At 55.7% G+C, this 27,239-nt stretch overlaps 4 protein-coding genes across 7 annotated transcripts; 2 read left to right on the top strand and 2 right to left on the bottom strand.

The window, feature by feature from the left end:
* The first annotated feature begins 550 nt into the window (after nt 1-550).
* On the top strand, nt 551-8,423 carry KIAA1191 (KIAA1191 ortholog). 2 transcript variants are annotated; one of them, XM_065644009.1, is made up of 7 exons: nt 551-744; nt 823-1,013; nt 2,315-2,441; nt 3,799-3,923; nt 5,563-5,669; nt 5,986-6,122; nt 6,570-8,423. In XM_065644009.1, the coding sequence occupies exons 1-7, from the start codon at nt 717-719 to the stop codon at nt 6,776-6,778; spliced, it is 924 nt and encodes a 307-aa protein (XP_065500081.1). In that variant the 5' UTR covers nt 551-716; the 3' UTR covers nt 6,779-8,423. The 2 variants fall into 2 exon arrangements, with proteins under 2 accessions (XP_065500081.1, XP_065500082.1); XM_065644010.1 differs by lacking the exon at nt 823-1,013.
* Nucleotides 8,424-9,563: 1,140 nt separating this feature from the next.
* SIMC1 (SUMO interacting motifs containing 1) lies at nt 9,564-17,677 on the bottom strand. 3 transcript variants are annotated; one of them, XM_065643956.1, is made up of 10 exons: nt 17,469-17,677; nt 15,082-15,834; nt 14,665-14,885; nt 13,992-14,061; nt 13,402-13,547; nt 12,780-12,959; nt 12,236-12,364; nt 11,130-11,286; nt 10,964-11,048; nt 9,564-10,018 (listed from the first exon to the last, which is right to left on the bottom strand). In XM_065643956.1, the coding sequence occupies exons 1-10, from the start codon at nt 17,562-17,564 to the stop codon at nt 9,798-9,800; spliced, it is 2,058 nt and encodes a 685-aa protein (XP_065500028.1). In that variant the 5' UTR covers nt 17,565-17,677; the 3' UTR covers nt 9,564-9,797. The 3 variants fall into 3 exon arrangements, with proteins under 3 accessions (XP_065500028.1, XP_065500027.1, XP_065500029.1); XM_065643955.1 differs by having other exon boundaries at nt 13,935-14,061; XM_065643957.1 differs by lacking the exon at nt 12,780-12,959 and having other exon boundaries at nt 13,935-14,061.
* Nucleotides 17,678-17,683: 6 nt separating this feature from the next.
* THOC3 (THO complex subunit 3) lies at nt 17,684-21,518 on the top strand. The gene is made up of 6 exons (XM_065643958.1): nt 17,684-17,897; nt 18,348-18,504; nt 19,575-19,779; nt 20,121-20,282; nt 20,373-20,473; nt 20,803-21,518. Exons 1-6 carry the CDS (start codon nt 17,715-17,717, stop codon nt 20,964-20,966), a joined length of 972 nt encoding a protein of 323 aa, XP_065500030.1. The 5' UTR covers nt 17,684-17,714; the 3' UTR covers nt 20,967-21,518.
* A 2,321-nt stretch (nt 21,519-23,839) lies between these two features.
* Nucleotides 23,840-24,984, bottom strand: CPLX2 (complexin 2). The gene is made up of 3 exons (XM_065644361.1): nt 24,954-24,984; nt 24,299-24,474; nt 23,840-24,171 (listed from the first exon to the last, which is right to left on the bottom strand). The coding sequence occupies exons 1-3, from the start codon at nt 24,982-24,984 to the stop codon at nt 23,974-23,976; spliced, it is 405 nt and encodes a 134-aa protein (XP_065500433.1). The 3' UTR covers nt 23,840-23,973.
* Nucleotides 24,985-27,239: the final 2,255 nt, after the last annotated feature.

The following is a 27,239-nucleotide window of genomic DNA, read 5'->3' on the forward strand; positions in this document are numbered from 1 at the left end:
ACCCGGCACAGCGGGCGCCCGCGGGTTGCGCCTGCCGCCCACGGGTCTGGTTTGTCCTGGCAATCCCTCCCGGGTGGCGCAAAGCGTCCCTGCCCTGCGCCAGGCTCCCTGGAGTGCCTGTGCCCGCGGGTGGGCTGGGCGCCGCTCCGGGAGGTCAACACGTTTTTCTGGCAGAGCTGGTGCACGGTCGGGCAGGGGCAGGCGGTGGGTGTGCCGGGGCAGGCAGAGGCAGGCAGCACCCCCATGGCAGGAGCGCCCCACGCCGGTGCGGTCTGGAAGGGACCGGCTCCGTCCCGAACCCGCCGCCCGGAGCCCCGGCCCCGCCCTCTGCTCCCCACCTGCCAGGGACTCGCTCGGACGCGCCCCCTCAATGGGACCACGCCCCCTCCAGGAAACCACGCCCCCTCCAGGAAACCACGCCCCTACCATCAAACAGCGCCAATCCGCTTATCCCCGCCCCGCGTGGCCAGAACTACACCTCCCAGCGTGCCCCGCGCGCAGCCGCCAGCTCTCGCGAGATCTGCTTGCCTATAAAAGCTTTCCCGAGGGAGCGGCTGCCTTGGCGCTTACCTTCCGGTGGCGACGTTTGTCACCCCGGGGGCTCCGCCGGTCGGTGTCCCGGAGGCTCCGCCATGGCGCCGCCCGGCCCGCCGGTACCCAGCCCGCCGCCTCTCACCGAGCACCACTAGCCTCAGCCGAGCCGCTCCGCCGCCGCCATGAGCTCGCGGCAGCCGGACGCTCCCGGTAAGGCCTCACCCGCCCCCGCTCTCCCCACCGGCCCGGGTAGGCCGCGGCGCTGAGCGCGGCCCTGTCTGTTGGCAGCTCTGGAGCAGGGCGGCGGGGCCCGTCCCGGCAAGATGTCGCTGCCCCTCGGCGTGCCGCGGCGGGCCTTCAGCTACGACGAGGGCCTGGAGGACACGGCGCCCATGACGCCGCCGCCCGCCGACCTGTGTGCCAGCGTCCTCTGGAAGCAGCCAGTCATCCCCGAGCGCAAGTACCAGGAGCTCTCGAAGGTAACGGGCCGGATGGTGGCTGCGCTGGCCCGGGCACAGGAGTGTCTGCTGTGTGCCAGCCCTCCTGCCTGGCTGGTGCACCGCGCTGGGCGAGTGGCCCAGCAGAGACCGACCCCCCGGGCCCTGAGAACCCTCGAGAGGTGCTGGGACAAGGGACCAGCTTTGCTACCTGGTTCTGTCATGGGAACACTGAGTTATGGTTGAGATAGGTGTGTTCTGGGAGTCTCCTCACTTGTGGGAGGCATTTATGAGTTAAAAGGTGTAAGCTGAAGCCAGGGCAAAAGGAGGGGTTTAGTTTGACTGTAGATTGTTTACAATGAGGGTGGTGAGACACTGGAACAGGCTGTCCAGAGAAGCTATGGATGTCCCATCCCTGCAAGTGTTCAAAGTCAGGTAGGACAAGGCTTTGAGCAACCCGATCTAGTGGAAGCTGTCCCTGCCTGCATCAGGCAGCCTGGACTAGATGGCCTTTGAAGGTCCCTTCCAACACAAACTGTTCTGTGAAATGACTATGGGGGGGATGCTTTGAGTGCGGGGTCAGCTCTTTTATATTTAAAGGCTGTTTTCTAAGTTTGAAGTGAAGTTAAATATCGTTGAATGGAAGTAAATAACTGTGCATCACTTAGAGCTTAACCGCTACTTTTCACCTCATTCTCTTTTAAAATTGTTCTTGTGGCAGAAGACCTAAAGTTGTGTTTTGGCACAAAAAGCACTCTCTCCAGTTAGGGAGCAGTATCTCTTGTGTTATCAAGAGGCCTGTATTTCACAGGATTTCTTGGTTTCTAGCATTCATTGGCTCTTCTGTGTTACTAGCGCCTTGTGATCAACGGCAGAGCTACGAGCATTAGATACACTGAGCAAGAAACTGAAAATATAAGGGATGTGTGGGAAAACAGTATCTAAACACCAGCTACCAATCTGTGTGACTGCTGCTCTGTGAATATCTGACCTATCTATGGAAGGATGCTCCTGCTAGATTGACCTTGAAGTCCAGTTTGCGGTTGTTGTCCAATTTGCAGATATGATCTGTTTTCTTTCCTGTTGACCTTTTTGTACTTAGACTAATAACTTGTTGGCTCTGAGCTCGGTGTGTTTTCAAATGTTGGATGAACATTGCTTGTTCATTGCTGAGAATTATAAGGTTCAAGCTCTAAGCATTCCTGGGCTGTAGTGAGAACAGCAGATGTGTTTCTTCCCTGAGAGGAAGGCGAGCTGCTAGTGCTTGAGTTGTTAGAGATATGCCCTAGCAAGGTGCTGAGATACTTTCTCATGTTAAACTGTACCTTGCTTCTTCCCCACAGATTGAGGAAGGGGATGCTGGCATGAATGCACCTGTAATGACTCCTTCATCGTCCACCGAAAGTGTGAACAAGGTACCTGTGGTGAAGGCCAAGGCCACTCATATCATCATGAACTCTCTCATTACAAGTAAGAACTCTTGGCTCTAATGGGGTGTGGGCACATGGGTGTACTCTGGCTCGGTAATGCCTCCAGGTAACTACCAGAGTTTTGGAATAGCTTGCGGGTTCAGACTGACTGTGCTCTTGAACTAGATGTGTGTTTTTTGGAGGACGCTCCTGGAGGGAAGTGAGGAACTGGGGAACATGCCACATGTCCTGCCTCTATTTGCAGGTGCTGGAGGTGGGTGATGAGGGGGCATGCAGGGTGCATTATCTGCTGATGGGACACTGCAGCCCAGGCCACCTTATCGCTGGATTGCGGAGGTGGCTGCTGCTGCTGCTACTCTGCTTATTAACTTGCTATTTCTGAATGACAAGTAAAGCTCTAAAATTAACCAGAGTGGTGTGGAGAGCTGACATACGGTGTTAGTGGAGCACTTGCTGGCATTTATGTTAATAGCAGCAACTGTCTTGCTAACAGTAACACTTTAAAAAAACCAAACCTCATAGATCATGATACTTTAAAATCAAATTGGGTCAGTAATATTTGCATTGAGGCCGTGCCTGTTTACAGCAAGAGGAATTATTCATATGTTAATCTGTCCCTGCTGCCGCCTCTTTTAGCAGCTGAGAGCTGAGCTTTACTTTCCTCCAAGCATTGCTTGCAAAGACTTCTAGATTTTCAGACCAGCATTTTGGAGCAGCTTTATATTTGCATTTATTTCTGTCTTGGCTCAAAAATAGACAACACATCAGAAATAATATCCAGGAGTGTGTGTATATATATATCTATTCCTGCTGCAAAGCAGCTCCTGTTCCAGTCTAATGATAAAATCCTAATGTAATCAAAACCATGATGGCCAGAAGTGTTCTTGTGCAGTAAGAAGTCAGGAGCTCCAACCTATACCCCCTAGAAAAAACATTTGGTCACAAGTTGGAAATAAGCAAAGGTCCGCTAGATTTCTTGTATTTGCAGGGATACTGCAGTGTATATAACTTTAACATGGGAAGTGTTATCTCTTTTAAATAAGACAATGGACTTTTCCAGTAATATTTTTGTGCTCTGACTCTTTGACTTTTTTCTGAGTTCCACTAGGGATCTTATGCTGGTAGTGGGGGGCAGAAAAGTGCTCATTTTTCAGAAGTGAAGTTGATATCAGTGTGTTAGATGCTGGCTCTGTATTTGGCTGAAATATTGGCTGAAAAATTTGGCTTAGTGTACTGAATTTGGAATCTTTCATTTTGCTGCCTTTATCTACTCATCACAACACATAGGTATGAATCATGAAAAAAGGGTCTTGCATTCAGTTGCTTAAGTTGCCTTTGTTTGCTAGAACTGTTTGTGGTGGCATTTCTGTGTGAATGTGTGTTCTTGTCTATTCCAGAGCAGACTCAGGAGAGCATCCAGCGCTTTGAGCAGCAGGCAGGGCTGAGAGAGGCTGGCTACACTCCCCACAAAGGCCTCACTACTGAGGAGACCAAGTACCACCGCGTGGCTGAGGCAGTCCATGTAAGGCTTGTTTTGTGTTGGCTTTCTTTGTGTAGATTTTGTACTAGCTTAACACCAGTCTGGTCATATAACTCTGGGAGCATGTTGCTTGGACTCTCCTTAAACCGCTTACTCTGGAGGCTTTTGTTAGGTTGGCGCAAAAGTAATTGTGTTTTTGGACCGTGAATTTTACATCATTGTAACTGGGCTCAAACACATCTTTATTAATCAAAATAGGAACACAATAGTCAACACATTTTTATCAATCAGAAATAAGTTTGTTTATTCCCGTAGCATAAAAATCTGTGCTTTGGGATTCGATGAACTCTTCAAAAGCATTTTCTGCATCCTGCTGGTTGTGGAAGCGTTTTCCCTGCAAAAAGTTGTTGAGATGATTGAAGAAGTGGGAGTTGGTTGGCAAGAGGTCAGGTGAATACGGCAGATGAGGCAAAACTCTGTAGCCCAATTTGTTCCAGTTTTGAAGTGTTGGTTGTGTGATGTGCGGTTGGTCGTTGTTGTGGAGAAGAACTAGGCCCCTTTTGTTGACCAGTGTGGGCTGCAGGTGTTGCAGTTTTTGGTGCATCTCATTGATTTGCTGAGCGGACTTCTCAGATGTAACGGTTTCTCCGGGATCACTACAAGAATCTAGTTTCTTCTTGTACCTTTGAATGGTGCCCTGCAGTTGACTTGTTGTAACTGTTTGTCCCAAGAGTATTTGTAAACCCTGCATTTCTGATCTGGAAGTTAGCAGATGAAATTGGGCTTGTTTATTACTGGAAATAAAGGTCTTGAATTGACACCTTTCTGATGAGCTCAGTTGCCCACAGTGATCTTGCAGCTGGAGTTTAATAGTGAGCTCCTCAACTGTACTCCCACAAGGTCAAAGTTTCAGGAACAGTGTTGGTGAATAGCGTCAGTGGAGCTTGGATTGCCCCAGGAAACCTTCCAAGAGCGTGCCTGTGTGTTGGTGTTTGAACTATAACTGCCCTTCAGGTGACTTCTTCAAGGTTCAGTATGTACTGTCGCACTTATAATAACCCGGTTCATGTACACCCAGTTCCTGTTTTCCTTAGGACCAGGTGAACTCTTCAAATGCAGTTTGTCTCTGTTCTAGAGCAGTATTTCCATCCTGTTGTGAGTTACTTCTCATGGTCTAGTACTCTTAGACCTTCCACCCTCTGTATGAGGTCTGGTCTCACCTTTGTTAGAGAGCTTGTGGGACTGAAAGCTTTGCTCTGAAAAGTGCTGCAAACGTTTGCTGTGGCATTTCTACTGGTTGCCAGGGAGCCAAACTGATGTGTGAGCTTGCTCTGCAATATCTGCTACCTCCCTATGGCTGCTGGGTTTGAAGTTCATTACTGTTGGGCAGTGACTGTGAACTGCAGAGTGAGCTGCAGGTGTTATTTTACTTCCTTTTAACCTGGAGGATGTATCTTGAGCATGGTGGACTTCCAAAATGCTTATATCTGATGTGGAAAGAAGCTTAAGGGGTGTATGCAAGTATCGTAATATTGGGTTTAGCTTTAGGTGAAGTGACACTTAAATCCTTTATCACCTGTGATAACAATTGTCCAGCTTCGACAAGAAAAGTGGCTGTTTGTTCCTTATGTCTCATATTTAAGCTCTGTTGCTTCCGTGTTTCTCTTGCTTCTCCTAACAGAAGCTAAAAATGCAGAGTGGAGAGATGACAAAAGATGACACACAGACTTCTTCTGCTCAGTCCACTCCAAGCAGCACTCCCTGCTCCTCTCCCAAGCATAAAACCAGGTACTCTGTTCCTGGCAGACTGCTGCCGCATTTGGTTTCCTACAGGCTGCTGAGGTGGGAGCTGCTACAAATAACCTTATCCAGTGAGGGAGTGTCTAAGGGGTGAAATTCAGAGCCTGCTGTGGCTTTGTGTTGGATAGATCCAAATATTGAAAGTTTGTGGAACTTGAGTGTATGTATCTTCATCCTGGGTGGTAACAAACCTATTAATATAATTTAAATTGCCCCTGATAACTACACATAAAGTTCCTGGCACAGTGGGGTCACTTGAAGTGTTTATTGTCCTATTTTATACATCTCAATGATTTTTCTCTAGGGGTTGGTTTAGTCAGGGATCCTCTGCTTCTATCACGAGCCCAGACTTTGCCATGGAAGGCAGTGGGGACAAATTGCCATCTGAAAGATGGAGCTTTTTTGGACCCAAGGCCATCCAGAAATCCACAAATGATCCAGGTATGTCATCTAAAATCTCCTGCTCTGCAAAAGCTGGGGGAGAACTGTCACACAACAAACTTAGTAGCTGTTTCTGGAGCCTTATCTTGTATGCCTTGTTACTTTCTAGGACCACCTTGTGAATGTGTGCTATTTGTATAATTTCTGTGCCTAAATATAAAGCATTTGGGTAAACCTATGCTGAGGGTATGAAAGCAGAAATAACTTGCACTGAGCTGCAGTGGAGGGGCAGGGTGTGGGGTGACAGCTTTTTACTCTGCTGTCTGGTGGAACCAGAACTGGAAGAGTCAGCATTGATGTGGAATAGGCTTTAGATGCACAAAGCTGCGGTATCTTGCTTTTTGCAGTGTCGGGCATCAGTGGTGCTGCATGCTCCTGGCAGCAGTGGAAAAAGGACTTGGCTAGTTTTCCTGGCTCTTGCTTGACATGATTATTTTTTTTCATCAGGAGGTTTTACCATCCAATCCTATAAGGGTGCCCAAAAGCCATCCCCAATGGAGCTGATGCGTGCTCAGGCTACTAGGATGCCAGAGGATCCAGTCACCTTCAAACCACCCAAAATGGACATTCCAGTCACAGAAGGGAGGAAACAGTCTCCACGTTCCCACAATATCAAACCTCGGGATCTGAACGTGCTCACTCCCACTGGGTTCTAGGAAAAATGTTTTTGGGGTCTTAGCTAGACCCCCCAGCTAACCCTCAGCAGGCCAGAGGGTGTCTTAGGCTCTGCTTTCCTGTCCTGTTGTGCTGCAGTAAAATAGGGAAGTCTCCCTTCTAGCTCTTCATCTCAGAAAAGGAAAGAATTGTGACTGTCCTCGTAAAGCCAGTCTTGGAAAAGCTCCTGCACTAGTACTAAACCAATGTAAATCATCCTCTGTCATATTGCACCAGTTTGGTGTGCTGGGTTGCACCAGATGTGCTTCCCAGTACCCTGCACTGCAGTAGAACCTTGAACCATGTTTTGTGGGACAGACCTGCATGTGGTGTGTGAGCAGGCTGCCTTGTCTGTGTTCTGATTGTCTCGTCCTGCTCAGTGCTGAAGTACCCTCAGGAGCACCATGGTTTTGTCTGGCAGGTACAGAACACCAGCGGAATATGATGAAAACAAGACGGGACTAAAAACTGGGCCATTAACTGCCAGAAAAGTTGCTCTGAGAATGTGGTGTGTTGGTTTTAAATGTGGCACTGCCTTGTGATCCACTTCAACACCTAGAACTGCTTTTGCCCTTGGATATTTATTTTTTCTAGAGTAAAAGTGGAGCAGTGACCATTCTAAGATGCTCTTAATGGAAAGGCAGGGAGCAGAATCTAATGGGGCTTGGCAGTAATGAGGAAGAATTGCTTCTTTTCCAACTCTTCATGTGCCTCCAAAAAGGTAGAAATAACCGGAGTTGGTGTGGCTTGACCCAAGTAATCTTCCTCTCTTCTTTCTTCGAAACAGCACTGTCCTACCTTCTGCTAGACAGCAGACTCAGATGTTCTGGCACTCTGGGTGCTGCTTGATTATTATTTGTTTTGTTTTTCTCTCTAGCATCTTGTATGAGTTACATAGAAGTGTACTGGACACCAGGGGCACTTCTCAAATAGGGTGGTTTTGTTTCATCAGCATTAAATGCATTTTCCAGGCCTGGGGAAGGACTGAGGGTAGATCAAGGCTAAACATTTCTCCCTGCTATGACACAGCTCTGTAACTTTTTGGCCTGGTTAGAACCAATTACTGGGAACAGCTAACATTTGCTTTCATGAGAAGTGGAAGAACTCCTGGCTGCCATCTAGTCCCTTAAGCATTATTGGCAGTGTTGCTCTGTCATCCTCACCTCTCCTGTGACAAACACCACAGAGAGGTCTCCTCTTGATCTTGTGTTGTGGAGCTCCCTTGGCCCTTCTGTAGTGGTGAGGTGGCAGCAGGTGCCTTGCGTCTGGTACTGGAAGCTTCTCTGTTGCCAGGACATTATACAGAGGTTACTCAACAGCTGGTAACTGTTTACCTCTGGTTTTTTTTGCTTTCTCAAACCAAACATCCTGGAGGGTGAAGCAGGGTTGGCTCACTTGGCTAGCTGCTGTGCCCTCTGGAGAAGCATGTTTTGTGGCACTGCTTCCTCTAGAGTTTCAACAGCACTGCCAATGATGTGTCGTGTTGAAAGTCTCCCACCTAATGAAGCAGTTTTCACTGTTGCTGTTCATTTGCACCTTGGCAATCAGTCTCGCATTTGACATTAATTTATTTGCTGTCTGTATTCATGTCTCTAGTGTGTATGATTTTTTTGTTTGTTACGAGAAAATAAAATCCTTGTGAATGAAGGTCCTTGGTGTGTGTTAGTGCTGGCAAAGCATCTGTGGAAGAAACGTGGGGCTGTCCAGTGAGTGTGGGGTCAAGGTTCTGCCTATAAGGCTGTGGCAGCACTAGGGTAAAATATTTGCTCTATATAACTCCCTTTTGACAGAGAGACTAGGTTTAAAGCCAGATTTAGTCCTTGGGGCTTGTGCAGATGAAACAAAACATGAAATCTTTGTGTTTTCTTGAGCTATTTAAGTAGTGATTTTTTTTTTTTTCATGTTCCTGAGATTGCTTGTCTTGCAGCTCGTGTGCTGTGTTAGCACCTGGACTGTGGAGGTGGGCACAGGGCTGAGGGCCAGGCTGGTGTTCACTTAGAGGTGCCCAGCTCCCTGTGGTGTGGCCATCTCTGCTTTGCCTTCCTCTGAAAAGTTCTGGTTTGGGTACTTGTCTACTGGCTGCTGCAGGTCTTGGTTACACAGGCTAATCTCATAGTTTAGTTTGGAAAGGCTGGGGTTAAAGTGTGTTCTCATTCTGTTTTCTGTATTTTACTCCACCATCGTTCTCAGGAATGTGACCAACATATGAGAAAATAACATCCATAACTATGGGCCTTTTGCTAGAATGTGGCTTCTTTTCCAGTCTAATGATAAAGTCTAATCCAGTCAAAAGGACCTAACTAGAAAATATACCTGAATGAGCACACCATGCATGATGAGCAGCTTTCTGGAGTGGGCAGCACTTGGAGTTTGCACTGTTGGAGATGCTTCTGGTTGCTACTCCCAACACAAACTTCTTCACTCCTCTCTGGATGGCTTATCTCTGGATTAGAAGGGCAGTGTCATGCAGGTGAGTGGTTTGTTCTACATCTGCTAATGACCTTGGGTACAGTACTGTAGATCTATTTGATTTGGAACAGAAATGTTCCTCTCTAGAGGACTGACCAGAGTGGCTGGAGGATCTCTGTGCTGTGAATGCCCTCACCAGCTTTTTTTCTTAAATGTTAACATCTCTTCCTAAATATTGAACACGTATTTTGGCATTTTGCTTGCTGTGCAAACTATTGTCAGTTTGTGGCTGTGTTAGTTTAATGCTATCCCAAGGTACAGCTGACAGCCCTGCCCTTCCTTTGGGCAGGGCTGGCACCAGGATGGAAGAGTCTCAGCAAATATGAAAATAATTTATTTTTTTAAAGTGTACAAAGTGCCTTGTAAAACTGTAGGATGAGGCAAGTTTGAAAGGAGATTCTGAGACCATGTAAACCAGGTATTTTTCCAAAGTAGTATATAAGCAAACTGACATATGACTCTTGAGACTGCAGCATAAAGTGGTGGTTCTGATGGGGTTTTATAGAGGAAATGTGAAGTGTTTCGTACCCCCTGCTGCAGTGGTTGTCACCATCAGGTAGCAGTGACAATAAGGAACAGCTCCTGAAGCATGTACAACTTCTCCATGATCTGCAGGGGAAAAGGCTGCCCCAGGACCTGCTGCATTCGGCTGATGAAGTCCTCTATCTTCAGCTGAATGTCCAGGTGGCTGATGTCATCGCTGTCCTGGAGCCTGGGCTTGACTTTCTGAATGATCAAGTCCATCCGCTCATTAAGGGAGGTCCGTAAGTGCTCTGCAAGAAGAAACGCTGGTGGGGCGAGGCACCGCATAAGGGGCTGCCTGACCCGTTCAGGGACAGATGGCAGCAGGTGGCACTGCAGGGAGGAGCTGTTGGGAACCTGCTCATCCTATCATGGTTATCCCTGATGCTACTGCACAAGACCAGCCTGGTGGAAGAAGGTTCTGTGCCCTCCTGGAGCTCAATCTCCAAGTGGAGAGAGCCCAAGAAATGGGGATGGAACAGGGTTTTTAGCATCCTTTTCTCCTGTGGCAGACTGGACAGCTGTCCAGCTGCAAAGGGGAGTCTCCAAAGACCTTAATGACAGTGATCATCTATGGCTTCAGGGAAAAGACTCTGCATGTGTGTTGGTGGGTTCCTCTGCATTTCTTCATGACGGCTTTAACCCTGGGCTAAAGCAGCTGGGAAGAGACTTTAGGAATTGTCTGGTAAAATAACTTTAGAGAATTTTAGGGAGTATTTGTGACTCTGCTCTCCTGTGGTCAAAAATGCTGCTTCTTCCACAGCTACTGTGGGTGGTGCTCCCTGCCCAGTCTATTAAGTGCTCAGTGTGTCCTGGCTTTACTCTTTGCCTATTTTTTTTTTTCCTCCTAAACCACCGTATTCTTCCAATTATTGTGTGTGCAATTTAGACAATAGTGGGTACAGAGCTCCCTCCTTTTGTACTTCCCAGTGCTGGCACTGATCCTTTGGGAAACACCCTATTTCTTAGGGGCTAAATTTGGCAAAGCAAGTTAGGTGCTCTGCTTGACGCAACATCACTTCTTTGCCCTGACTGCTGGGGACAGTCACGAGCAGGGACGGAGGCACGTTATCTTTCGAAGACTGAGTGGCTGTGAGTTCAAGAGTGATGAGAAGAGAGCAGGAAGGGCACTTTGGCTGTTCTACTGCAGCCTCTGGAAGAGATCGTATTTATTAAGGCCAGAACAAGCAGCTTACCCAGTATTACATTTTGGTAGCTCAGCAGCAGCAAACTTAAGTACTGCAGCATCTCATCCCATCTTTGCCACGTTGCCATTTCCTCCTATGATGGGAGACAGTATTTGGTTATTAGAAGAAGTTTTCTCAGGAGAAAGCAAGGCAAACGGGAGGTTGGCCTGGGCACCTGGTACTGCAGCAGCACAGAGGAGTGACTCAGGAAATACAGGATCTTGGCCAGAGACAAGGGCAAGGTTGTGGGCACATCGCAGCTATGCTGGAACCACAGCTCTAGCAGTTTGCAGCGCAGGAGCTGGCTCTCCATCGTGTTTAAGAAAGCTTCCCTGGAAGACAATAGGGATTTACTTTGGGGGAGACAACACAGCCTGACCAGGGGCAACTGCTCCAGCATGTTACTGGTGTGCTGCTGGTGCAGATGTGGGTGACTGCAGGGGCTGCCCAGCAGTGCAGTGGAAGGAAAACCACTAGATGTGATGGAGACCTTTGTTCATGGCCAAGCTGCGTAACTTGTTTATGTCCTTAGGCCTGACCTGTGGCGACTCAAGGTCAGTACAGTCTGTGAAGCAGGTTTAGCTGCTTCACTTCACCCTGTCCAGCAGCCTGTGTCAAAGTTACCCATTTCTGCTGACTGCAGAGAGCAAAACCAAGAGTGTGAAGTGGGGTCAGGGCCAGCTGCATGTAGGACATCTGTCCTGGGAGGAGCGATGGCTTAACTAGACCCAGTGTGTGCTCAGAGAGAGTTCTGCTGAAAGGGCTGCTTGCTAGGCTGGTGAACATGGGTTTGAAATACCTGTGGGTCTAGTGGTCTCGTGTCTACACTAGAGCCAGTCAGGCCCTTGTGCTTTGGCTTCAGATATTGCATTTCTCAGAGAAGCAAACAAAAGCATGTCAAGGCAAAGCTGCAGGAACTGCATCATATTTCTGATGAGTTTCTCAGTTGTCCTTGGGAATCAGTGATGTGTTTGCTAGTACTTGACCATGCTGATGTAGAATGCTGGTTTTCAGACCCTCTTTACAGTTTTAAGGTCCTGCAACTTTAACAAGTGGGACAATTAACTTTTCTCAGCAGTACATGAGCTGGGGAGTTGCCTCTCCCTGGTGATGTTCTGTCCCCATGGGATCTGTCAGTCCAACAGCCATGTATTTGCTGGCTGGGTCATAAATGCGTCTTTCTATACCCCATGGTACTTTATGCATCTAGACTGGGATGCAAATCAGGAATAAGACCTTTGGTCATACAGGTAGATGCTGCCTTGTATGTGTTTGTCTCACCTTTGGCTTCTCAGGGGAATATTCAGTATAAATGGGAATATCACATCTGCAATCTTACAGGAGCTGCAGTTGGGAGATTTGTCCACTTCCACTGCGATGGACAACATCCGCTGGAGCAAGAGCATCACCCTAGGTTAGAGAGACAGTCAACACCAGTAGACCCCACCCCTCAGTTTGCAAAGTAAAGCAGTGGGAATGGTGCCTAGTTCAGCCTCATGCCTTCCAGTGAGGGATGGAGCAGAACGTAGAGGGCTGGATTTGGTATCTCTTGGTGGCTTTTCAATCTGCTACTCTTGGAAGCAGAGTTAATCCCCAGATGGGCCCTTGGGAGCTCCAGCCTTACGCTACATGTAAGAGGAAGATGCTCACTGAGCCAGTTTCCTACCAGGTGAGGAAGTCTTTTGCTCACCAAGTGTATGTCTACCCAAAAGGAAGAACTTCAGGTATGGCCTGGCTTCCCTGACCCAACAGGGAAAGACTCTGGCTTCTCCCTGACCTGGGGCATGTGATACTGCCAGCAGGAGTCAGGGCTTCTGGGACTTACTTCTGGGCAAAGAAAGCTGGTGGAGCCACCTTTGCCTGGTTGGCGCTGGCCGGCTGTGCTGTGGATGAGCTGCGTTCAGCCCTTGCTTCTTTTGAAGAGGATGCAGTCTCTTGTGGCTGCTCCTGTGGCTGGGCAAACCCAATTCCTGTAACTGCTGCAACCAACCATCCAACCACCTCCCTGGGGTAGAAACAGGAAAGTTAGCAGGGACAGGCCTGGTTTTGCTTAATTCCAGCCTCCAGATCCCTTTGGAGCTCAAGGAAAGACCCTGAGGATGAATACATCCCACCTGCTCGGACAGGGTAGGGAGTAGCTTTGAGCAGCAGATTTTATGGTCAACAGGACTGCCTCCTTCCCAACCCTGTCCTGAGCAATGCAAATCTGACCTTGTTCCTGGGAAAAGTCCACTAGACTGTGGCTGGAAATGCCTTGCATCATCTCTGCTGGTTTGCTTTTGTAAACCTGCTCCTTTTCTTTATACTTGGGTCCTACACTTCCCTCTGTTTCCTAAGCTTGTTTCCTGGAAAGTGTGAAAGTCTGACCTGCAGTCTTGACAAGTATTCCCTGAGCCCCTGCCCCTCAGCATCTGGTTAGCGAACAGGGAGGAGGAGGAATCCCTTACTTGACATTGTTGAAGCACATGTCACACGAAAGTACTTTCTTGGCAATTGACTTCTGCAGCAGGCGCAACCTCAGGTTCTGCTGAAAGTCATCCTCCAGGGTCTGTACCACGTACTGCAGGAAGAGGAGCCGACCCGGGGGCTTCTCCTGAGGGCAGATGGACACAGTGTGAGCCTGGTGGAGACACAGGGCAAGTAACACCAGGGAATTTAGCTGTGTTGGGAATGGGCTGATGTACATGACTGAGGAGCAGCTCCAGGAGGTGCTGCCTGGCTCAGGCAATGCCCTGGGAGCTTGGCTGGACCTGTTCTGCCATTGCACTAGGGCTGTGGCCCACAGAGGCTCTGTCTGTTGCTGTGTCTTCTTTGGATGAGACAACCTGCCTGCAGTTGTGCAGCAGCTTTGGGAGCACCACAGATAAAAGCAGGAGACTCAACTGATGTTTGCTGCCCTCAGTGGCTGCAATAATGCCCCGTGTTGGACTGGCCTGTTCTGCAGCAGAGCATGGCCATGAGGCTGTGGGGCAACGCTTACCCTCGGGCACTGCGTGCTGGATGATCCCTGCCCGATGTTACACATGGTGCCAAGTACCTGGTCCTCCATGGTGTATTTCAGCAGCGCCCAGTCCCATCCCACTGTGGTGGCGTTGGCTGGATGGAGCCTGCAAGGACAGCACTGTCCATTTGTGCTGAACTGCCTGACTATCTGCCTGCAGGCACAGCAGCCCCTGGCCCTTCCCCAGCCCCCATTTGCTTAGAGGCCTGCCCTGGCTTCTCCTCTCCAGCTTCACCCTCTCCCTTTCTCCTCCCCTGTTCACATTCATTTTTCGGAAGCACCCAACTGGGGCTATACTCCATGGGGAGGCTCAGGATTCTTTGTCCTGTGGCCTCACAAAACATTGTGCCCCTCTGTGGGGACCCTGAGGGCAGCAGGGGAACTGCTGCAACCACCTCCAGCCCACGGCTCCTGCTGCAGCCCAGGGAAGGTGTTTCTGTCATGTCACAGCGGTGAAGAATGAGATCTACGCTTCAGGAGCAAGGCAAATGCACTCCTCTGTCCTAGGGGGCTCCTTGGTGTCACAGGCTGTCCCTGACCCACCCTCAGACAGGCCCAGGGTATGCCTGTGCTAATAACAGAAGGCAGGGGCAGGAGGAAATCCCTCCCTGTTCTGTGGCCAAGGACCACAGAGAATAATCTTTATGCTGGGCAGGCCCCCTGGAGCACCTAGCCAGCCCCAGGGCACCATGGCAAAGGGAACACATACATTTGGATCTTCATCAGCAGCATGTAGGTGTCCTTCAGGATCTCCCCGTGGTGGGGGTTCAGGAGGATCTCTCTGATCAGGTGGGAGATTATTTCTTTTGGGGGACAGTGCTGGCAGGAGACGAACTCGCTCAGGAAATGCACGGTGCCCTCCAGGAAGTTCTCCTCCATGGTGGTGTGCACCATGCTCAGCTTCCCGCTGGGGATAAGCTCAGGTTTCCGCTGTGTGCAAGACAAGGCAATAGGTGAAATGCAGCTCCTCCTGATACAGAGGAACCTGGTGTGGGACCCACTGTGGAGGGAACTGCAGTACCAGAGATCTTAACTGCACAGCAAAGCTTCCCCCAAAAGGGGAAGTGGAGCAGGGGCTGCTCCTGCTCCATCCTCTACCACAGTGGCTGCTCTGAACCTTGTTTACCTGCTCTGTTTCCCAGTTGGGTGCTACGCCTTGGAGGAAGAGGTGCTGTACTCCGCTTCTCCTGAAATAGTGCAGTTTGTTCAGCCAGGCCTTGCTGTCAGCCTTGGTCCTTGCTGCGGTCACTTGCTGGATTGTTCCATGTGGTGATAAGTCACTTGCTGCCAGCAATGGCCCTTGGACCTCCCCTGGCCTTGCGGGGATGGCTGGGGCAGGGCTCAGCCTTGGAGGGAGCTCCCTTTGCTGGCGGAGGTGAGGAGTCTTCTTCTCTGGGCCACCAGATCTCCAGCTGCTGCTGCTGTCTGGGCTGGAGGGGGATGGGGACAGCAGGTCTGAGTCCAGCTGCATGCTGGCCAGGGAGCCCAAGTCACTGTTGAAAGTGGTCGTGCTGCAGTTCTGCTCTGGGCTGCTGGAGGAGCTGCGGTGGCTGGAGGCGGAAGAGAAGCAGCTCCAGTTCTCTGTGGTTTCTGCTGTGTCCGTGGTGGCACTGGGCTCCACGGGAGTACTGTGCCAGGTTGCTGCGAGGCTCAGCCCTGCCGTTGCCCCCATTTCTTGTGTTGTGGGGGAGCAGAGCTGTGGATGGGATGTGTCTGCTGCCAGAGTAGCAGGTGGCTGCCCAGGGTCCTGGTCAGCCCAGCTGATGGTGTGGGGGGGGCTGCATGTGTCCTCCGTCAGGTCGATGATGGTGAGGCTGCTCCATGGTGCTGGCTCTGTGCTCATGTCCTCGCAGGTCAGGTCAATGATCTCCTGTGGGGACTGAGGGATCAGCATGGTCAGCAGTGGTGGCACCTGGATGCTTCAGTCCTCTGCTATGGTGGCACCATCGCCCTAGCGCAAGGGGGAAAAGGGGCACACTGGCACCAGCCCAGGAAGAGAAACACGGTGCAAAGATGCCACTACCTGGCTGAGGGGATGTGGCAGCAGCCCCAGGCTGTAGTGTCAGCCTGCCCTGAGTGCATGGCTGAGCCCGAGCCCAGCCTGGGCTCTTCTTCCCTGCTTCTGGCAGAGACAATCCCACTGCTCCCCTTGGGGCTTCTTGTGGCTGGCAGCTGTGTCCTCTGCTCCAGCCACCTCTCAGCTTGGCCCAGAGCAGACCCAGCCCTGCTGGGGTGGCCGGGGAGCGCAAGGGTAGTGCCAGTGCTCTTGTCCCCAGGGGCTCCTGCCCGGTGCTGGCAGGAGCAGCGCAGGATCCAAACCTCAGCACCCCTGCTGTGGCACGACCTCACCCGCTACGTGGACACCACCGGTGAGGAACAGAGCTGCCTTCACATCTGTGGCACCAAGCCAGAGCTACTGCAGCCCCAGGACTTTGGGGACTCCCATCCAGGACTCGCTGCGTGCTGCAGCACCTGGTGCTTCCAGGACGCGCCTGTCCGAGGGGCAGCAGGAGCGGGCAGGGGAAGGCAGCCGTGTCCGCACCACCGCAGGTAGGACGCGGCACCTCTCAGCATCTCAACATGCCCGGGAAGGGTCAGAGCTTGTTTGCTCTTTGGAAAAAAAAAAAAAAAAACAAAACCCTCAGCGCCTCAAAGCAGGAACATGTTTTGCGGGCAATTTAAATCAGTGTTTTTCCCCTGACTCAGACCTGCTGCCTTTCCAAAGGAGGAGCCGCATGTGGCCCGAGGAGGTGGCAAAACCCAGCAGCCCTCGCCGGGAAGCCAGAGCAGCCCAGGAGGCTGCAGGTTGCCCCGGCTCCAGCCGGCCCCGCTGTACCGGACACCGCCCAACTGCCGCCGTTTGAACGCTGCATCAGAACCGGGGCCAACGGACCGTTACCCCCCACCCAGGGCTGCGCTTCCCCGGCAGCTTCGTGCCCCGGGCCACCGCCACACCCGCCCGTCGGCCCCCTGCCCGCGGGGTGGCCCAGGTGAGCGGGACGGTGGCCGCCCCACCATGGCCCGGGGCTGGACCCCGGCCAGGGGCTGTGCCCAGCAGGGCGCCCGGGCGACTGAGCCCTGGGGGGCTGGAACCCTCTTCGAGGTGCAGCCGAGGGGATGCGGACACTCGTGGCTGGGGGGCTCCGGGGGGATGCGGCCAGGGAGGGACCCCCGGGGGGACACACTTGGGGACCGGGCCTCTGCTGGCAGGAGGTGGCCGGGGGGACGCGAGCCCTCCTGGGGGAGGCTGGGGGGTCCTTGGGGCATGTGGCTGGGGCCAGGACGGGCCTGTGAGGGATGCGGCCGAGGGTACCGGGCTCTCCGGGAACACGCGGCCGGGGCTGCGGGGCCGCCGCTCCTGCCCGGCCTGGGACACGCGCTGTGGGCTTTCTGTCCCCGCGCGGCTGCCGTCCCCGCCCGCGCCTCCGCCGCGGCGGAAGCGCCGCCATCTTTGAGAGGGGCAGGCAGCGCCGCGCCCAGCGGGAGGCCCCGCCCCGGGGGCCACCGACTCACCGCGGGAAGCGGCGGGCAGCGGCGCGGGAGCCCGGGCGGCGGCGAGCGGCTGCCTTCAGCGTCCGAGTCGCTTATGAGGATGACGCTGTCGGCCATCTTCGCGGCGGGTGGCAGCTCCGCCCCCCACGGGCCGGCGGCGGCAGCGCTCGGGCCGCGGGCCGGGCCGAGCCGAGGGGGGCGGCGGCGGAAGCCGCGTCAGTCGCGGCGGGGCGGGGCCGTGGCGGCCCTGGTCGCGGCGCCGCCGCCATGGCGCTGTCCCCGTACGTGCAGGCCATGCAGGAGCTGTTCCGCGCCAACACGCGGAGCCGCGAGTTCCCGGCGCACGGCGCCAAGGTGCACTCGGTGGCCTGGAGCTGCTGCGGCCGCCGCCTCGCGTCCGGCTCCTTCGACAAGACCGCCAGCGTCTTCCTGCTGGAGAAGGACCGGCTGGTGAGCGGCGCCTGGCGGGAGAGGGGCGGCCGTTCGGTACCGGGCACTGCGGGACGTCTGGAGCGGCCACTCGGGGCGGTACCGGGGCCGCCCTCGGGCTCGGGCTGGTGCCAGGTCGGTACCAGGGGCCGCCACCCCCCCCGGGCCCGGGTGCTCGGCCCGAACGGGGAGTGGTCGGTACCGGGCCTGGCAGCGGGAACTCGGGTTTGTACCGGGAGAGGAGCATCGACAAGAACCCCACAGGCCGGGGAGCCGGGATGGAGCCGGTGTCTGGCTGGTTGTGGCTGGGGAGCGTGACTGAAGTGGCGGGAAGGGGGGGACTTTGGGCAGGGCCCCCATCCCACCCGGTAACCGGCAGCAGAGCGGGGTGCAGCATTACTGGGATCTGAGACCAGAAGGGGGACAGTGCCAGGCTCATCCCCCCCGTCCATGGCTGTCCTTTCCCTCCAGGTGAAGGAAAACAACTACCGGGGCCATGGGGACAGCGTGGATCAGCTCTGCTGGCACCCCAGCAACCCTGACCTCTTCGTCACGGCATCCGGGGACAAAACCATCCGCATCTGGGACGTCCGCACCACCAAGTGCATTGCCACTGTCAATACCAAAGGTGAGTACCTGCCTTCCTGGGAGGGCTCTCGGGTCGCGGCAGGACCCCAGCTGCGAGGGACCCGTCTGCAGCGGCACCAGTGCTTTGGATGCTTCTTGTGGGTATTGGAGGCATCTTTGCTGAGTGCTGTTATCTTTGTGTTGCACTCATCTGTAAGGAGCAACAGTGAAAGCGAGGGCTGTCAGTTCCGGAGAAACTATTGAAATATGATGCTAGCTGTTACAGTGTCCTGCGTACTCATCTCTGGAGTCTGTGGGCTGCAAGGCTGGAGACTGGGGAAAGGCATGTTTGCAGGGAGCCATGGTGGAAGTAAAAGTTTGCATGGATTCAGAAAACAAATATTTGAATTCATGTGTTGCTTAACTCAGATACCATCTCTGCCCTTGGAAATCTCCAATTTTGAGTTGTTTGGGCTGGAATTGGCATGGTAAGATGGCATCACTGCAACTTGCCTTGTTCTTGCCCCTATTCATAGGTATTTATTGTTGGCTTCTGCATTTTTTGGAGCTGGAAGAACGCTGGCTTCAGAGGATCTTTGAGTTGACCTTGTTTGGTGGTTGCTGCGGTCCCATCTTGACTGCAAAGTGAAGGGCAGTGATGTAATCATGTTGGCTTGAAGCCGCAGTGTATTTTTGTGTAATACTGTTTTCTTCAAAGAAAAAACACTGCTTTAAAAAACTGCTATAAGCAGACCGATGTCCCACACAGGGAAAGATACAGGTCCTACAATGCCCCTCACAACTTGGAAAATGCTTAAAATTAAAATCCAAAGAACAGTGAAGGCCAAGGAGATCTGAGGACTACAAGGAGATTTTTTGTTTTGGCATCCGCGTGGTCAGCCTCCTGTTAAGTTTAATTTTTAATAACTGTATATATTTTCTGAACAGCTGCTGTATAGGGTTTGTCTGTTAGACGCAAGACCTGGCAGTCTTTCCCATTTGGGAGTGGTTTGGAGTTAGTGGAGCAGATTGTGGCCTTGGATGGGGAATAAAAGCTGCCTGTCCACTTAACTCGTGGTTGCTGTGGATGGCTGGGTGGAAATGGGACCTGCTGGCTTTCTGTCTCTCCAGGAGAGAACATCAATATCTGTTGGAGCCCTGACGGGCAGACCATTGCAGTGGGGAACAAGGATGACGTGGTCACCTTCATTGATGCCAAGACGCATCGCTCCAAAGCTGAGGAACAGTTCAAGTTTGAAGTGAATGAGATCTCCTGGAACAACGATAACAACATGTTCTTTCTCACTAATGGGAACGGCTGCATCAACATCCTCAGGTAGGTGCCTGTGGAGGCAGGTGGGCAGGTGGCAGCAGACATGAATCTGCAACAAGCCCTTTTGTTGCTTTGGGGGAACTTGAGTCCCACACCCCAGCTATTCCCAGCCTTCTGGTGGGAACAAACTTACCTGGAGCTGAGGTTGCCCCTGTTTTGGGTTGGTTTCCCCGAGAGCGACCCTGATGCTTTGCATCGTTCACTCGGCACTCAAGGCTTTCAAGAGCGTGTCCCTGCACTAGTTTGGTTTGCTCACAGTCCCAGCCTGTCTGGTGTTTTCCCTGCTTGTAGACGAGCCCCACGCTCCTCTCACTGCTTCCTGCCCTCTCCCTTCATCTCCGCAGCTACCCGGAGCTGAAGCCCATTCAGTCCATCAATGCCCATCCTTCAAACTGCATCTGCATCAAGTTCGATCCCATGGGGAAGTACTTCGCCACAGGCAGTGCTGATGCATTAGTCAGCCTCTGGGACGTGGATGAACTGGTGTGTGTGAGGTGCTTCTCAAGGTAGGATGTGCTGTCCCGAAGCCGTTTGCCTCCCCTCTCCGGTGACCGTGCAGAAGATGGCTCACTGTTCCATTTGCTCTGTTGCTGCAGGCTTGACTGGCCTGTGCGAACGCTGAGCTTTAGCCACGATGGGAAGATGCTGGCATCGGCGTCAGAAGATCACTTCATTGACATTGCAGAGGTGGAGACAGGTAACGTTTCCTTTTGGGGAACAGCAGGGAGAGAGTTGGATGGAGAAGTGTTGGTGGAGCTGGGAGGGCACTGAGAGAATCAGTCCGCTAAGGAAGAACTTGGCTGCGCAGAGCAGAGCACCAGGAGGGGGAGCCTCTGCCTTGTTAGTCTGCAGCAGACATGCGTGTCATGTCTGTGCCTTGTCACCAGGTGATTACAAGGCGCTGAAGCAGCGTTTGTTCCTGTGTGGGAGAGAAAAAGCGGGTGCTTGGCTCTGGTGTGCGCTCCGGGGCAGGGTGCAGTGGGGGCTGGAGCCTCTCCAAGCTGACGTGACGCCTTTTCCATGCAGGAGAGAAGCTCTGGGAGGTGCAGTGCGAGTCCCCCACCTTCACGGTGGCCTGGCACCCAAAGAGGCCGCTGCTGGCCTTCGCCTGTGACGACAAAGATGGCAAATACGACAGCAGCCGGGAAGCAGGCACCGTCAAGCTCTTCGGGCTCCCCAATGACTCTTAACGAAGCGACACGTCCCTGCTCCCGGGGACGGGAGAATGTTTGGTGTAGGGCGGGGTAAGGAGATGGCTCCGCTCCTTGCCTGATGGGCAGTGCTGTGACTGTTGGCTCTGTCCATGCTGCTCTCGGGAGCATTTGTAAAAAGCAGCTTGTGTACTGGGGAGAAAAGGGGGGACACACTATCGGAGCCCCCCTTGCCATCCGAGGGCTGCCACCTCCTCTCTGGGATGTGGGGGACTTGTTCCAAAGGTGAGTGGCCAAAGGAAGCCTGTCACTGAAGGTGGCAAGTGACTGCTGAGGAACCTTTTGTGGGAGGAGCTCAGCTCTATCCAGAGTCCCCAACAGTCATGGGCTATGTGACCATCCCCTTGTCCCCAGCGGCCTGATGGCGAGGGCAACCCTGGGAGCACAGCCTGCCCCTTCCCCTCCCAGGCACCCTGTGTCCCTTCCCTGCACCAGGGCAGCAAGGGAAGGGTGGAGGGATGCGAGCTGGGGGATGTTTCCCCAGCTGGTTCGGTTTTCTTTTTGTATGTGGGGTTGTTTTTTCTAATTTTGATAAATCCTCTTCCATAATGAAGGTTCCTGTGGCTGCTGTGGGGGAAGAAGGTGGGGATCCTGAGCTGCTCTCCTGTGAGCTCCTCTCCCTTCCCCTTGGCCACGGCAAGACCCTGGCTGAGGGTCTGTGGTGATGGGCTGACCCCTTGTCCCTGCTGTCCCTGTCACCTGTCCTGCACTGTCACCCCACCAGGGGGCGCTGCGCCCACACACTGGGGATGAGCGGCCCCAGGGACACCGCACCGAGGATGGGGACAGCCGTGGGGACCTGTCCCCGTCCCGTAACGCTGCTCCTGCCTGGCAGCACCCTGCTTGGATGGAGCAGGGCCATGGCCCCAGCAGAAGATGCTGTCTCTGCCATGCAGAGCTCTTCCATGTCCCCCTGCCAGAGGTGATAAGTAGTGCCTCCCCTGTCCCCACACCCCAGGGACAGCCGTGGGGCTTTCTTCCCAGAGCCGGCGTGCTGGGTCGCACGGGAGACAGATGGTCACTGCAGAGGAGGTGTGGGCGCAGCCTGCCTGCGATGGAGACCTTGTCTGAGAGATCTCTATCATTTCCTACCCTAATATTTTTTTCTGACAGAAGCTTTTCCAGGTGACTGCTCTGCTGATGCCGCCTGGGTAACAACTGAGCTCTTTGCTGGTAAATGATGGCAAATCAGTCGAAGCTGAGGCTGGCTCTGGACAGAAGCCTCCAGCGCTGTGCCAAGCCTGGGCACTGCCAGGGACCCTGCCTCACTGCGGGGCATGAGGTGCCCCATTGCCCAGGGCCTGCCCATAGCCATGTAGCCCCTGCTCTTGGGGGTAGCAAAAGGCTGTAACCCACCAGAAACAGCCCTTTTACCCCAGGGGTATCCCCAGTTGTTCTGTGAGGGGAGTCCCAGAGTCACGGGGAAGAGGCAGAAGCTGCCCTGCCATGTCTGTCGGATGGGGGCCCACCAGCACCCATCCCCTTTACCTTGTCCCCAGCCCTGGAGTGGGCACCTGCAGGGTGGCCATGGGTGGGTGGGGAGGCAGCTGGACTGAGCAGGGCTCTGGGAGCCACATGTGGCCTCTCCCTTCACCTGTGCCCTGGCTTGGGTGCTGCACAGGATGGGCCCTGTGGCCTCCCCGAGTGTGATGAACTGCAAGGTCTCAGCCCTGAGGGGATGGAGGAGTAAGGGAGCTGGCATGGGGCCCAAGGGAAGCAATGGCTGAGAAGAGGCTGGAGCAATGTACAAATCCCTTAATTTTATTAGTTCATCAAAGACTAGTTCGAGCAGGATGGTCACAGCATGTCTGCGGGGCCCCAAGTCGCCCGCTGCCTCCCGGGGAGGGCCCTGGTGAGCAGCTGGGGGCTGTGGCGGAGGAAGCACGGGGAGGGGGGAGCATGGTGCAGCAAGGGACAGGCTGGGGTGAGGTTGCGCCCCTGTGTCCCCTCATTGGGGTGCAAGCAGCGGCTCCTGGGACATGCCCATGGTGCTTGCCCAGGGATCCCTTCCCAGGCCCAGGGGACCCGTGTGCCCAGTGTCGGGTGAGGGGACAGCTGGGCATTCCCAGTCTAGGGCTGGCCTGACAGCCCTCGGCCCCGTGCTGGCTTTATTGCAGGGGGCAGAGCGGGGGCCCCCGGCAGCGCGGCGGAGGGGTTCTCGGCTCAGCGCTGCAGGCAGCCCCGGGGATAGCAGGGGCTCGGGGCTGGGAGCGTGAGCAGCGGACACAAGGACGCATGGAGCGACGGCGCGCACCCTGGCACAGAGACACTAATGCGAGAACAGGGGCCGGCGGGGCCGAGACACAGACGAGCAAGCGGTGGGGACGAGGCAGGGGGGTCCCTGCCCCGCACGCGCCTTTGTACACGGTCGGTGGAGCGCGGCGCCCGCTCCTCCCGGTGCTGAAGTATTGCAGTCTAACTGATATGGCTTTAACTATGGGGCCAGAGATGCGGGGAGGGGGGGTCCCCTCCAACCCCCCGATGCTGGAGCACACCGGGCAGCCCTGGGGGACCCCCGTGCCCAGGGACTGGGGATGGGGGAGCTGTGGGCAGGGCGCCTGGCTTTGTGCTTTGGGCTTAGCCCAGGGCGGGATGGGGCAGGGGGATGGCAGTGCTGGGGACGACAGCAGGCGAGAGGAGGCCTGCTGGGGTCCCCTGGGAGAGGCAGGAGGGGCAAGGGGCACGGGGAGCCACCCCAGGGGGGCTGGCAGGGCATGGAGTGCCCCCAGCCTGCCGCGAGGTTGCATCAGTGCATTTGGTCCCGGTTCGCTCTGTCCGGCCAGGGCTGCTCCCTTTTGGCACAGCGTGGCGGGGGGGCCCTGCCTGGACAGGACGGGGCGAGTTTTCAGTCTGGTCAGGGGAATGGGCAGAAGGGGATGGGGAGGGGGTGTGGGGACCCCCGTTGGGGCCAAGGGAATTTGATGGAGGGGTCGGAGGGGAGAGGGCGCCTGTGCCCCAGCACCCCATGGCAGGGTTGGCGGTGCTGTTACTTCTTGAACATATCCTGGAGCGGGCCGGGCAGGTACTTGAGGACGGTGTCCAGGATGCTCTCCTCCTCCTCCTCCTCCTCGTCCCCACAGCCCGCCGGGATCGCCTTCTTGGGGCGCGTCAGGCTGCCCTCACACGGCTGCTCCAGCGCAGCTTTCTCCTCCGCTTCCTTCTCCTCCTTCTTCTTCAGCCCGTACTGTGAGGACACAGGCTCTCAGCACGCACCCTCAGGCCACCCTCCTCCCCGGCCATGCTGGCTCCTTGTCCCAGCCCCATCCTGGGTGCTGTGAGCAGGGGTGGGCACAGGGGAGGTGTGTGCCCACCTTGTCACGGATCTGCTGTCGGACTTTCTCCCGCTCGGCTTCCATGCGGGCGTGCTTGGCTTTCCGCTCCTCCTCCTGCTGGCGCAGGGCCTCCTGCCTCTCCTCCTCCTTCTTCTGTGCATCGGGGTCCTTCTCCTCCTCACCCCCCAGCATCTTCCCCATGTCCTTGGTGGCCCCTGCACAGCACAAGACCATCAGACAGTCCCCATGGGTGCTGCAGCCACAGCGCTGGGTGCTGAAGCCCCTGCAGAGGCAGGGAGGGCATGGAGCCCCCCGCTAAGGATGACCTGGGATGTCCCCATGGCCACCCGTGCTGGCTGCAGACAGGCTCTGGAGGCTGTGGGGATGGGGAGTGCTGCGGGCTGGCTGTGCTGTCCTAGTTCAGCATCAGCCGGGGGAGACGCCAGCAGCTCCTTCGGCGCTGGCACCCAGGGGACCCGCCAGGGAATCCCACTTAGCGGCAGGAGAGCCGGGATTCCCCAGCCAGGCACTGCCGGCGCTGGGAACAGAAGCCCTGGAGCGCTCCGGCAGCAGCTCCCCACTGCCAGCACCTCTCTCCGTGGCTCTGTACCCCCGCTGTGTCCCTCCCGCTGCGTTCCCTGGGCCAGCATCGCTCCCGGAGCTGGGACCCTGGGGGTGTACAGCACCTACTCACCGCCCAGCGCTTGCTTCATGACGAAGTCCATGGTGCCGGTGTGTGTGTGTGGCTAGGCCAGCGCCCAGCGTGCATCCACTGCTGTCCGGGCTTGCTGACCAGGGCCACCTGCGCAGGCAGAGAGGGATGTGGTTGGCGATGCCGTGCCTAGGGTTCCCCACTGCCCAGGCACAAGGGAAGGGACAGTCCCTGGCACTGCAGGATGCCCCCTCTGTGTCTCCAGCCCCAAATGCCTTCCAGGATGGGCAGAGGGAGCTTTTGGGGTCTGCGGACAGAGGATGGGCAGATTTGCCTGTTCCCCTTGGCACCCTCCCCACATCCTCACTGGCTTTGAAGACCTGTGGAGGCACCAAGGCAGGGACCGGAGATGGACTTTCCACCCCCAGCAGGAGCCCCAGGGTGCTGCCTGGGGGTTGGTGGGATGGGGCCCCACCACACCACCACCCACTGCATGTCTATGCCTTGAGGGAGTGAGGACAGACCCTGCCTTGAGGGGCCAGTGCAGCGCAGCTGGACGCAGGGTGCTGTGTGTGCATCTATCGCAATGCATGTGCTCTGCAGACTGATGGAGAAGAGGCTGTTGTCAGGTTGTGACAGGGTTTGGGGGCTGCAGGGGTTGCAGGCAGCAGCCTGTGACTGTGTGTGTGATCCCTGCAGGTGCTGAGGACGGGTGACACTGTGCAGGGACACTGTGTGTGCAGGACAGAGTGTGTATGCGCACCCCGTGTTTGTGTGCGCTCCTGTGTGTGTGAGCTGTATGTGCAGGCTGTCTTTGGTCAAGAGGTGTGTTTGCAGGTGGCTGCAGGCTGTTTTTTGCATGGGGGTGTGCACGCACGTGTGTGTATACCAGTTTGTGGGGCTGCAAGCTGTGTGTACCCACACGGTGCAGGTCTGCAGCCTGTTTGCAAGCTTTGAGTGTGTGCGTGCCTGAGTTTCGGGGTTTGCAAGCTCTGCGGATGCGCGTGTAATGGCTTGCATGGGTGAGTGTGTGCACTGTGTGTGTTTGCACGCTGTGTGTGGGGGTTGCAGGCTGTGTTGGGGGGGGGCTGCATGTGCAGGTCCGTGGGTTTGCAGGCTGTATGGGGTGGGGTGTGCACACAAATTTGCAGGCTGTGCCACGTGTGTGTACGTGTGGGGGTGTTGCAGGCTGTTTGCATTCGCTGTGTGTGTATCTGGGGGACTGCAAGCGGGGGGGCGTGTGTGGGATAGCTGTGCCCCCCGCATGCCCTGTGTGTGTGCGGGTGGGCTGCAGGCTCTGCTCAGAGCCTGGCTGTGCAGTTTGCAGCGTGTGTGTGTGTGTGTGCGTGTGACCAGTGGGTGCTGCAGCCTCGCGGGTCCCCCCCACCCCATCTCCCGGGGACCCCATGGTGGGCTGCGGGGGGGGCTCCGCGAACCGGGACCCGGGGAAGTTTGTTGCTCCCAGCCCCGGGCACCCCGCGGCACTGGGGGGTTCCTCCAGGCGGTACTGCGCTGAGCCCCAGCGCCGCAGTGGGGGGTTCGGAGGACACCGGGGACATGGGGACAGCGGGGGACGTCGAGACTCCGGGGCCGCAGGGAGGGTGCGGGGGACACCCGGCGCCGTTGGGACATGGGAGAACCGGAACACCGGGGTCGCGGGAGCAGGGGGGGCGCAGCGACATCGGGGTACGTGGGGGGACGCCGGGGAGTGCAGGGACACGGGCAACGTGGGGGGGACACTGGGGAGTGCAGGGACACGGGCGACGTGGGGGGACACCGCTGACGGGGGGGACACCGGCAGGCGCCGGGACACCGGGGCCGCACGGTCTGCAGAGACGCAGGGGACACGGAAGGGGGCGCCGGAAGGGCGAGGGACAGCGGGGACACGGGACGTAGGGGAGACTCGGCATGCGGGGGACACCGGGACCGCAGCGGGGTGCGGAACCCGGGGGACGCCCCACGGTGGGAGTGCAAGCACACGGAGGATGCAGGAGACACCCAGGACAGGGGACACGCACCGGGCGCGCAGGGGACACAGGAGCCGCGGTGGGGGGGCGCAGGGACACGGGGAGGGCGGGAGCCGCGGTGGTGGTGGTGGGGGGGGGTCGCGCAGGGGACGCGGTACCGCGGGGACCCGCCGCCCCCCGCCCGGAGGATGCGGCTCGGGGCCCCGCCCGCCGCCCGGGGCCGCCCGGTGCCGCAGCGGCGGCGCTGTCCCTTCAGCACCGGCGCGGCGCGGCACTCACCGGCTCCGCCGCCGCTCTCCGCTGCCGCCGCTCCGCCCTCCCGCCCCGCCCCGCCCCGCCGCGGCCCGGCCCCCGCCCGCCC

The sequence above is a fragment of the Caloenas nicobarica genome, chromosome 13 (assembly GCF_036013445.1).
Source record: "Caloenas nicobarica isolate bCalNic1 chromosome 13, bCalNic1.hap1, whole genome shotgun sequence".
Classification (NCBI taxonomy): domain Eukaryota; kingdom Metazoa; phylum Chordata; class Aves; order Columbiformes; family Columbidae; genus Caloenas; species Caloenas nicobarica.